We start from the raw sequence: 12,744 nt of genomic DNA, 5'->3' as shown, positions 1-12,744 counted from the left end.
ATTTGGACATAAAAATTATAATTTTTGAAAAAAATAGTATATAGAGTCAAATAATACAAGATTAGGACAACTATTAAGAATGAAGGGCTTCATTTGACGGAGGGGTAGCTTTAATATTAGCCTCGACGAAGCCTCGAGTGGTAGAATTTCTCGACAGGTTAAAGACGTGAAGTATCCTCGTGATTCCATCACATACTCTAAACTTTGATTTGATCCTTAGGGTTTCTTTGGGTTTGGGGGGGGGGGGTTACAGTTGATAAAATATAACATGTTTGATGATATTATATTTTAAATTTTTGAAAAACTCATTTTCGAAATTTTATCAAAAAATTGTAAAATTTTATAGGCAAACATACTTTATTTTAAAAAATCATAAAAAGATTTTTTTTTAAGGACAAACGGGTCCAGAAGTCATTCTGTTCCTAACATTAGCCTCAGTAATTCTGAAGTTGTCTTTTGTTGGTCATTGGATTGTGAACATCTTTTTAATTCTTCACTCTTTAATTTTATCGAGCGTATCTTTATTATTTTCGTTTTTGAAACAGTGGAAATGAGTCACAATATAAAATGGCTACGACCTTAAGTTTCAAAAGAGTTAGAAATTTCTCAAGTGAGCCGAATCTAATTCAAATTTGTACACAAATAACTACTTCTCGAGTGAAATTTCTCAATTTTGACTGCAGATTTGAATATACTATCTTCAAGTTTTTACAGAAAAATTACTTATTTGAAAACTACATAAAAGGTACTATTTAGTCACAATAATTAGCAATTCAAAATATTTAAAAGGCATATGAAAAAATCGCAGTAAAAAGAACTCATTTGATTCTCGAAATCAGAACTGAACAAAACAAATTGGGATGAAGGGAATAATATATGTACAACGAGTCCCTTCAAGGACATCAAATCTATATATATATTAAAGCAAGAAAGTTATCATATATAATGAACATTATGGTTATGCCAAGTGGCAAACTAATAAATGTCAATAATATATGGTAACTTTATTCTATATGTGACTATTTTAGTTAAATAAAAATATAATATTATATATATATATATAATTAAAATATAATTTTGAATTTATAGATAAAGTTTTAAAATTCGAATTTAAATTAAAATAAAATTTATCTTTTTTATCATATTATCATACTTAATTCGGTTAATGATCATATGCAATCATGTTAGGAACTTTTGTTATTTTTCTAATTATTTAAATACTACTTCGCCTCTAGCAAAAAAAAACTACTCCATATAACTATAAAACTCTTTCACATTTAAAACCCTATAAGTATAGTTCTTTGAAATACTATAACTAGATATGAATAAAATGAATTTCTTTTAAAATAAATGTAATATATAGCGTACACGTTTATGTTTATCCAAATAACAAAAAAGAGTTTACAAAACCAAATAAAAGTTTACTTACATATATAATAAAGTAAATATACATGATGGAGAAAGAAACATCACAAAATCAGTCAATATTAAAAAAAAGTTGTTGTTTTTTTCTTCTTGAAGAATATTTGTTTGAAGAGTCAATTTGCATAAATGGACATCAAACAAATAACAAAATTTTGGCTATACAATTGCTATCATTAATTTCAATTTAGCACATTCAAGGAATTGAAGGGTATAAGCTGAAACCCTTCATATAGTTGTAGTCAAGCCAATATTGCAAGGGTATAATATTTTTTTCGTTGAAGAATATTAATTTTGAATCATTAGATTATGTGAAAGGTTTTTTTTTCAAACTTAACAAGAGAGAAATTGGTTTCTAATTGATAATTTCTATAACGACTTTTTAAGTGTAACAAAGAGTATATAAGAAAAAAGTGGTATGACGTGAAATAATTTTTTTTAAAAATGTAAACAAATTATTTCGATTCAAAGATAATAAAAAGATACGATATTTTTGAACATTAGTAGAGAGTTTTAAAATTATTATAATAGAAGTTATATCATGGATAAACTCAAAATACCGAAATCTTATGGAATATTTACATAATATCCGGCCATATTTATTGTTTACTTTTATAGCTAATATAAATAGATGATATACCGACAACGCACAATTATACATATATTATATATGGATTATATATAAATTACATGTCATTCAATTTATTAATTTAAGTGGTCGGGTGAGCACCTATTTAGGTTGATTAGATAAAGCCAAAAGAAAAATATAAAATAATTTTAACCTAAGACTAAAAATATAATTAAAGTTCATATGTAGACAATTTTTATTAAAACTCATCCTTTTATAGTGAAATAAATTAAATTTTTTGTAATAAAAGAAATAATGACATAAAAAATAAGATAAAAGAAAATAAATATTGAAAAAAATGTTAGAAAGATCTAAAAACCAGAAATAAAAGATGACAACAAATTTCTTCTTATGTTTCATCTTTGTTGAGTATAAAAAATTTGAAAGTTAATCTCATCCATTTCATATATGTTTTTTTTCAACTCAAATACATAGATTATAAGATAAGGATATCTTAGAATATTTTTTTTATTTACATTATGTGTCGTTCTTAAACAATCACTATTACTAACAAACTGATATGATATTCGAATTTGAATTGGAATGCAACTTGAGTAGTTTGCATTGGGGTTAAGCCAAGTATAGTGTCGAAAATTAAGCTGCTTGACAATTTTAAGACAATATATGTAATGTTTTATATTAATAACCAACTAACTTAAACATTTAATGATTCAAAGAATTTTTTTTTGTATATATAGGGTATTGAAAATTCAAATTCTGGGGCTAGAGATATCGATAAACTTAAAGTGGAGTCATACTGAAATAAATCCGGCCAAAGAATCATTTAAATTTTTAGACAGCCGATTAAAGTGAATTTTAAATTAAGAATAATATCTTTACTTGCATCATTATAAAGATAATCATTATTATAATATACATAAAGTTTTAGAAATTAAAATTTCAAAATAGAAATAAAATTATCACTACGAGAATTGAGAAAATATTTGTCCTTTTTCATGTAGTGTTTCTTAATTAATATCTGACAATTATCTATAATTGTTTAGAAGGTTTAAATGTTAAGGTTATCAAATGACTCATATATTTAACATGGTTAATGTCAAATATAAAAATGGAGTAAAAACAATTCGCTAGCTAAAGAATTTTTTTTATATTTTTAGATAGCCAACTGAGTTTTGAATTAAGAATAATATTTTCAATTACATTATTATAAAATAATTATTATTGAAAAACAAAGTTTCAGAAACTGAAATTTTCAGAAAGAAATATTTTTTAAGAGATATCAACACACCAAATAAAAGTTCAATGTAGTAAAAGAGTTAAGTCTTATCCAAACAGTCATTCATTGTCTCAATATTTGATTGTTTTGCCATAAATATGAGTTATTATTTTGCTTCGTGACTATTTTTAGGATCCAATGACACCGGCAAGAATGATATAAAAAAAGAAAAATAGAAGAAATGGTTAATTTTTTTTCATGTAGTTAATATCCAATGGTTATCTATATTTACTGAGAAAGTGTAAACTTTAAGATTATTTACATACAGTCTAAATAACTTAAATATTTGACATGATTAGTGTCCGCGCATCCGCGCGGGTACTAATACTAATTTCATAATAATATGCTACCTCTGTAAAGCAACAAGAAAAACCCAGTTTTTTCTGATGTAATATTATTTTATTTCGTGTTGGGAGAGAGCGGAAGAAGGGGGAGAGGATTTAAGAGGCAACACAGATAGCAAGAGTAAAAGAGTGCCACAACGAGGGATTCAGAAAGAGAATATAGAGACCTAACATACATTTTTCCCATGAGATGAGGTAGAGGTTGGCACAATAAAGTATAAAACGATATATTATCTATCAAAACAAGGCTTACAATTCCCACGAGTCAGGGGGAAAGAGAAAGAAGATGGCCAAGGCCAAAATACGTTAATTGAAAATATCCATTAACTTGACAGAAGAACTCATCGATTTATTTGTGGAAGGAATTTGTGTTTCACTCAAGACATTCCAATAAGGCAATAAAGCTAAACTTGATAAAACTTAATCAGCAACGCCCCCAAAGAATTATTCATAATCCAATGAATAATTCTTTGGGCTAGTGCTAGAAATAGGACAACTAGAGATTTCAAAACCAAAAGTAACCATCATATATGTCATCATTTGAAGACATGTTATTTTCATCAACGTCATCCCCCCAATGCTGAAATCCAAATGTAAAACCTCTCATAGAGTCATTAGGGTACTTCATATCTTTAATATGTCGAGAAATTCTACTACTCAAGACTTCATTGAGGTGGAGGTTGAGGTTAGAGCACAGCCGCAAGTCAAGTGATACAAGATGAGGACAACCATCAAGAATAGCTTGGAGGCCTTCATTTGTCATGCTGTTACAAATGAGCTGTAGGTGGTGCAAGGCGGGCAGGTTTCTAGCAATAGCTAAAGCCTCTTCATTTCTTCCATCTTCTCCATCAGAGTAATAACCTGTCCCCATATAACACGAGTTATTCAATTTAAAGGACTTCAACCGTGGGCAAGAATATCCAAGAGCTTCAATTCTCTCTGTGGTGATATCAGTGTGCGTGAGACTCAGCTCCTCTAACAATGGGAGCTTTGGAAATGCTTCAACCAAGCCTTCACAGACCATACCATAGCAACATGCAATACTTAAGTCTTTTCAGTTTTCCTGATCTGGTAAACAAAAGCAAACATGAGTTAATGGTTGTGCCCATGCCAGTGACTGAAGCAATATCCCCAAACACAAGTTATATATATAATAGAAGGATAAAACAATATGCTACTTAATCAAAAAAGAAAAGAAAACAAAAAAGATAAAATGATATGCTACCTCTGCAGACAGATTAGCCCAAAAACAAAAACAGTTTTCTGTGTATTATTTATACTCAGGAAGCAAGAGAGGGAACGGAATAAACAAAAGGATAAAGTACTACCACAATAACAAATGTAAAAGGAGAATATAAAGGCCAGCATACATCTTCCCTCTCTTCTTATTGCAATCTTGGGAGATGGAACTTTAAGAGAATAATAATTCTTTGTTCCATGAGATATATAAGATTATGTCAACTATACAAGTAGTCAAGATTGCGGGTATACAGGCTCTCTTAAGCTTTTCTGTGAATAATTTTAAGGAAAATTAATAATGGGACATGTCTCTTCTATTCTATAACATAAACCTCTAGTCTGTAAAATGATTATGAAAACGGCTTATGACTAGGTTTATGCCAGTAGTCTCACCCTCTCTTTTCCTATTACAAATCTGCAGCTAAGCAGAACTCTCTCACAAAAGGCTGGGTCCAAAACTAAAACATTTGGTATCTCTCTTAAAAAGTCATCAAGTTGTTATTATATAGCATTATAACGCAACATCCAGTTAAACAATGTCTATAATATAGGATGGATGGAGTAACTTATTAGGAAGTTGTTCAAACTAGTCCCATCCTAGTTTAACATATATGCACTGATATAATAAAATAAACTGCAAGCCACTTAAAGCAGAAACTCTTTAACTCAAAAACATCATCTACATTTTCTTTAAACAAAGAACTGAATATAAACAGAAATAACCACGATGGCACAAGAATAAAAGCCTAAATAAAAGTCTCGAATATCAACTATAGTGTGCCTAAGCAAGTAGCTCAAACCCAAGTAGAGGTTTTCGCTTAATAAAAACCAAACCCAAGTAGAGGTTTTCGCTTTTAACTGAAAATAGTCCAACTTGAAAGGTGCTCATGATATATCCTTTATAGCAACTGAATTGAGCCGAAATTCTTGCGCATAGACATTCATCCAACTACCTAATTGTCTTGACCCTTAAAATTCTTCCATAAGTTCATCAATTTCTAATATTTGGGCCATTTGCATCTATACCCGCTTTTTGGGTCACGTTATAACTTGTGCCCGCTTTGCAAAAAAAATTGCAAGCGTAGCCACTTTTTCGCGTAACTTCAGCATACGAGGCTGAAGTAGCAAAGACAATCACGCAAAACTTCAGCATTCTAGTAGACGGGACTGAAGTAGCAAGTTTTTATTTTTGTAACTGGCGAACTTCAGCTCTAGAGCTGAAGATTTTGCTTTGTAACTGGCTAGAGCTGAAGTTTTTGTTTTGTAACTGGCGAACTTTTTGTTTGTAACTACTTCAGCTCTAGAGCCTTCTTCCCTTCATAATGAAACTGTCAAGAAAATAATCTTCCTTATGTAACCAAATATCTGCTCTAATTAATCAACATTAGAAGTAATTTTTCTGTGTTAATGTAGAGCCTTCTAAAGTTTTTGTCTTAAAACAATTGATCATTTTAAATAACAACCCAGCTTGAAATTAGATCGAAAAATATTTTTGTTAGCTCATATTTCCTTTTCTTTTTAGACATCTGAATTTATCCTAGTACTTGCAGACTTTCATCAAGGAATTAGAAATCAAAATCTCTTCGTAGTACTAATAATTGTGTATATTAATATTAATATTTCCAGCTGCAAACTTATTTTTCTTAGAATCCCCTGTTGGTGTTGGATTTTCATACACAAACACCTCTAGTGATATCACAGAGCTTGGAGACACTGTTACGGACTTCAGAAAGAGGTTGAGGACGGATATAACTTTGAGGAGGAGAAAGGGAGCTGGAGTTGTTTAAAAAGTAGGTACAAGTTAATTTTTTTTTTTAAAAATGGGTATAAGTTAAATGGGGGCGACCAAATAGGGCGTCCCGTGCAATTTTTACCTAATATTTGAAGTTAAAATTGAAAAAAGAGCAAATGAAAGTTTCATTGCTTTCTCTTTTTTACCCCTTGTGTTCATGGTACAGTATGATAATTTACTGAAATTAAATCTTAGTTTGGTAATTTCGGTTTTCTATTTTTAAACATACACATATCATTACCATACCAATTTTTTTCTGTATGATTTGGTATTTTTTTTAAATTTGTTTGTGTCAGAGCTAGGCATATATCAAATAAAACCGACACCTTAACGAAAAAACTTATTGGGTCAGGTAGCTTCTCAATTAGCACTCCAGCAACAAACTTTTCTGGTAATAACATTCCCTCGATCTTCAAGTTTTCTAGCAATTATTGATATTCATTGATTTGCACGTTCTCTCATCTGCCATTGATAAAAAATTTGCACTGCAAATTTTTGTTTTGTAGCATCTTCAGTATTAATTTTTTTAATTAAGGCTTCCCATATAGCTTTTGCTTCCTTATAACTGCAATACACGTCAAACAGTTCATTAGAAATAGTTTGCAACATAGTATGACGACATATCTTGTTGGCATGTTGCCATGATTTCAGTATTTTATTATCAGCATCTGTACTAAGTTGTGGATGCAGCAATGCATATGCAACACCATGGACATCAAGCAATGAGAAAATAGTTTTTGCTAATGCTTGAAATTTTCATTGGAGAAAATTTCAATATTTGACACATCTGAAAATAACCTGGCATATGATAGTGCATTGGGATTGGAGCAGTGGAGGTAGCTTCAATATTGATAGTATCAGTAGTATTTTTAGTATTAGTGTTGTTTGCCATAGTTTCTTAGATTGTAGTAAAATAACAATAATACTGCAATAATATTATTTGTAAGCAGATACATGAATTGGTTTGAGTCGTGTTGGGTATTGTCCTAAGAAATTATTTCAACAATGTAAAATATTTCCCCGGAATTAAATAAGTCTATCTCTATTTAAGAAGATACAGAAATCAACAAAACTAAATTGAAAATCCAGCTAGTTGGAAAAGGAAATAAGAAGGGAAACAACTAATATTTAATAGTAGATAACAAAGGAAGAAAAGAGGCGTAAAAGTAAATGAATGAATGTTTCTTCTGTGTTGAGGTTTGATGAAGGAAGTCCTTTTTTATAGGCAACAAGCTAAAAGCTTTTCTTGCCATTTGTCAAGCTTATTTGTCAAAAATATTGCATGCATCTTGCCGGAACATGGTATCAATTTTCACTCCTTGTTGCTTGTAGAACACATAAATAGAATAAGCCATTTGTCCATAATAGCTTTGAAATACTCCCACACTCCCCCACTATTTCAAAGGTTTATAACAAAAAAGAGTAAGACTTGCTGGATTTGAATGGTCCAAATGCAATTGATTTGGTGTCTTTTGGACTATGAACTAAACTTAGACTGATACAATTTGACTTAATGAATTACTGGTAAAATATAATATTTTTATGAATCAATAATTCTTATTGTAAGTCAGAGATTTTATCAATCACATTTCGACCTCCACAATTTTGCTATTCAACGCGGTTTTGCGCCACTAGGCCATGCCCGTGCTTGGTTATTCATGAGAGCTCTAGAGACTAGGCCAAAATCTCATAAAAGTGGCCACACTCCACTCTCATATAGGTGAACTCATCAAGTATATACTGCTTTTAAATACACCATCCATAAGGAATATGAATTCATTAAGAGTTATAACTCATCCTCTCAATTAGTAGTGCTTCAGTGTCAATATTGACTTGTTATTACCCTTATGAACCTATTTCATGGGATCTCCAATCACATAGGTTGGGTTACCATCTCTATTGACAACATGTCTGCCTTAACTCTGTCTCTTTTGAGGTTTGAAGAATTAATTTTCTTCTTCCCATAGGTTTAGTTAGAGGATCGACTAAATTAACTTCTAACCTCACATAATCAATGAAAATTATTCCATCTCTTAACATCTGCTTTATGACATTATGTCTTAATTTCATGTGTCTACTTTTACAATTATAAGATTTATTATTTGCAATAGTTATTGGCAAATCACAATGTATAGATACAGGAAGCAATACGTCCTTTATTAAAGGAATATTAGCTAAGAAGTTTCTTAGCCACTCAACCTCACAACCAGCTAACTCCAAAGCTACAAACTCTGATTCCATAGTCGATCCAGCAATGATTATCTGTTTAGCTGATTTTCATGATATTGCACCACCAACAAGTATGAATACATAACCACTAGTGGATTTTATCTCATTTGAATCAGAGATCCAGTTTGCATTACTGTACTGTAACGATCCGGTCGGTCATTTCAAGAGTGGTAGTCCCGTTCCCCTATTTCCTACTACTTATGTGCTTTACAATTGTTATATGACTTACCGAGTTAGTTTGTTCGGGTCCGAAAGAATTTCAAAATGAATTGAGATAATTAGTCTCATAATTGAAAGCTTAAGTTGGAAAAATTGACCAGATATTGACTTATGTGTAAACGATCCTGGAATTGAATTTTGATGGTTTCATTAGATTTGTCAGGTGATTTTGGACTTAGGAGTGTGTCCGGATTGTGATTTGAAGGTCCGTAGTGGAATTAGGCTTGAAATGGCGAAAGTTGAGTTTTTGGGAAGTTTGATTGGGAATGGACGTGGACTTTTTGATATTAGGGTCAGATTGTAATTCCGGAAGTTGGAGAAGGTTTGTAGTGTCATTTATGACTTGGTTTCGACCTCGTTTGTAGAATTTTGAAATTTCAAAGTTCATTAGGCTTAAATTGAGGTACGCTTCGTGTTTTTGAAATTGTTTGAGGTGATTTAAAGGCTCGACTAAATTCGTATCGTGTTTTAAGACTTGTTGGTATGTTTGGTTGAGGTTCCGGGGGCCTCAGGTTGATTTTTGGTGGTAAACGAATCAAGGTTTGAAGTTGAAGAGCCATTGAAGTTTGAGGACTGCTGGTGTCATCTCACCTGCAGAGTGGGCACCGCAGGTGCAAGCCCACAGAAACGGGAAGGGAATCGCAGAAGCGGGCCAATGAGGAAATGGCAGAGGTCGCAGGTGCGACGTTCTTCCCGCACCTGCGAGGCCACAAATGCGGCGAAGAGGAAGCAGAAGCGGAGTGTGAGGGATTGGATGGTTGTAGGCTATTTCCGCATAAGCGGATCATGGGCCGCAGAAGTGCCTCCGCAGGTACGAGACCTGGAGCGCAGGTGCGAGTCCAAGTGCGTTAAATGACTTCTGCAGGTGCGGAGTTTTGACCGCAAAAGCGGGACCGCGAAAGTGGGTTTTGAGACCGTAGGTGCGGTTTGATTGGGCAGAACATATAAATGATAGGGTTCACTATTTTGGCTTCATTTTAACATTTTGAGATCGGACTTAGGCGATTTTTTCTTGAGGTAAGTCACTTATGATTAAATTTCTTCAATAATTATATTTTTCCATTGATTCTCTCACCTATTTGGTGTGTTTTTGAGGTGTAATTTTGGGATTTGAAAATTATTTCCATAAGAAAAATATTCTTTTTAGGCCTTTTGCTCCTTCTCAGTTCCTCGTTAGAGGTAATTTCATTATTTGTTTCAACATGCGTATGAGAAATTTTATCAGATAATGGATACATATATTCAAAGAAGTCATCATTCTTTGTCTCAATTATAATATTACAATCAAGCACATCACTTTTTAAATAAGAAATCTATATGCAGTATTATGTTCAACATATCCAATAAGCATACAATGATCAGTTTTATAACCTATTTTTCTCTTTTTAGGTTCAAGCCAAAAACTTTAGCAAGGCACTCCCACACTTTTCAGTATTTCAAGTTACGTTTATAACCCTTCCAAAATTCATACGGAGTTTTGCCAGTTCTTCTATATGGTATTCTATTTTGTAAATGACAGGCAGATAATATAGCTTCACCCCACAAGTTATCAGGAGTATTAGGATTAACTAACATAGAGTTCATCATCTCTTTCAATGTTCTATTTTTTCTTTCAGCTACTCTATTTGACTCAGGTGAATAAGGGGGAGTTACTTCATGAATTATTCCTTCTTTTTCACAAAAATTATTCAAGGATATATATTCTCCACCTCTATCAGATCCAATTCTCTTGATTTTTCTATTAAGTTGATTTTCAACTTTAGTTTTATAAGAAATAAAAGCATTAAATGCATCATCTTTATTTCTAAGTAAATACAATTTAGTATATTTGGAAACATCATAAATAAATGTCACACAATATCTTTTAACACCTCTAGTCATAGTCTACTTTTAATAGCCTAATTCAGTATGAATCAAGGATAATAATTCAGTTTCTCTATTTACAGAAAAATAATTCTTGTTAGTACGTTTAGCTTTAGCATATATTTCACACTTATCAATAGTTTTTGAGTCTAAAGCAGATATTAGGCCTAGTGACTGCATTTTTTTCTTATACATGCGATATTACTATGTCCTAATCTAGCATGCCATAAAGAAACAGGCTCAACCATACAAGTAGAAGCATATGCATCTTCATTGATAACATTAGAACATTAAGTACAAAGATTCCTGATTACTATAGCCCTTATTCACAAACACATTATTTTTGGTCATTATAATCTTATCAGATTCAAATGACACTTTCACTCCGGCTCTCTCCAACAAGGATACAAAGATTAAGTTTGCCTTCATAGTAGGAACATGCAGTACATCAACAAGTGCTAAAGTTTTTTCCGGAGTGAGTTTCAGGAGAAATTTACCTTACCCAAGACTTTGGTAGTACTTGAGTCTCCAATGTAGACCTCTTATTTATCATCCTCTATAAGAGTATAAGAAGAAAATGCTTCTCAATTTGCACAAATGTGCCGAGTAGCCCCAGAGCCTATCACCCATTCTTTTACATATGCTACAATATTTACTTGAGAAATGATAGCCGCAATAATATCACTTTCTTCAGCTAAGTTAGCCTTAGGAGTATTAGTTTTTTTGTTATCATTTCTTGCTCTGTACTTTCACTGTGAGGCATGATGTGCTGGTTTTCCACGAACAAAACAAGAGCCTTTTTTTTTCTCTTAAGGTTGGGATTTTTAGGCTTGTAATCTTGATATGTTCAAACAGTGAGAAAATACGTTCTTGCCAACACTTGAAATTTTCATTGGCGAAAATTTCAATATTTGACACATCCGAAAATAGCATGGCATATGATAGTGGAACTGGGACAGGAGCAGCAGAGGTAGCGTCAATATTGGTAGTATCAATAGTATTTTCAGCATTAGTGTTATTTGCTATAGTTTCTTAGATTATAGTTAAATAACACTGGAAAAAATAATAATATTACAATAATATTATTTGTAAGCAGATACATGAATTGGCTTGAGTCGTGTTGGGCACTATCCTAAGAAACTATTCCGCAATGTGAAATATTTCCCCGGAATTAAATAAACCTACCTCTATTTAAGAGGATAAAAAAGTCAGCAAAAATAAATTACAAACCTAGTTAGTAGGAAAAGAAAATAAGAATGGAAACAACTAATATTTAATAGTAGACAACATTTGAAGAAGAGATGTGTAAAAGTAAATGAAAGAATGAATGTTTGTTATATGTTGAAGTTTGCTGAATGAAGTCCCTTTTATAGGCAACAAGTTGAAATCTTTTCTTGTCATTTGTCAAGCTTAGTTGTCAAAAATATTGCATACATCTTGCCAGAACATGATATCAATTTTCACTCTTTGTTGTTTGTAGGACACATGGATAGAATAAGCCATTTGTCCATAATAGCTTTGAAAATACTACCACAAGTAGCAGTAGGTTGAGGTCAGAATAAGTCAATTAACACTTAACACAATTCTAATAAAATAAAAGTGACCAATAAATGATATATTTGGATTCCATACTACATCCTAAGGACTGGTAGTACAAGACATGAGCTATTAAGACTGGATCATTTCAAAAATAGATATGGAATAAATATAACTTCTATTTGAAATGTACTTAAACAGAATTCAACTTTACATAACAGAATAGAGTACAAAG

At 31.7% G+C, this 12,744-nt stretch overlaps 1 protein-coding gene across 1 annotated transcript; it reads right to left on the bottom strand.

The window, feature by feature from the left end:
- Positions 1–4,136: 4,136 nt before the first annotated feature.
- LOC104227057 (putative F-box/LRR-repeat protein 22) lies at positions 4,137–4,655 on the bottom strand. The gene has a single exon (XM_009779190.2). It carries the CDS (start codon positions 4,653–4,655, stop codon positions 4,137–4,139), a length of 519 nt encoding a protein of 172 aa, XP_009777492.2.
- Positions 4,656–12,744: the final 8,089 nt, after the last annotated feature.

This window comes from Nicotiana sylvestris, chromosome 12 (assembly GCF_000393655.2).
Source record: "Nicotiana sylvestris chromosome 12, ASM39365v2, whole genome shotgun sequence".
NCBI classification, from domain to species: Eukaryota; Viridiplantae; Streptophyta; class Magnoliopsida; order Solanales; family Solanaceae; genus Nicotiana; species Nicotiana sylvestris.
The sequence above is the reverse complement of the archived record's forward strand: the minus strand, read 5'-3'. Positions and strand labels throughout refer to the sequence as shown.

Bases quoted from the DNA above. Each gene is read 5' to 3' on its own strand.
- LOC104227057 (XM_009779190.2), bottom strand. From the start codon at position 4,655: ATGGTCTGTGAAGGCTTGGTTGAAGCATTTCCAAAGCTCCCATTGTTA.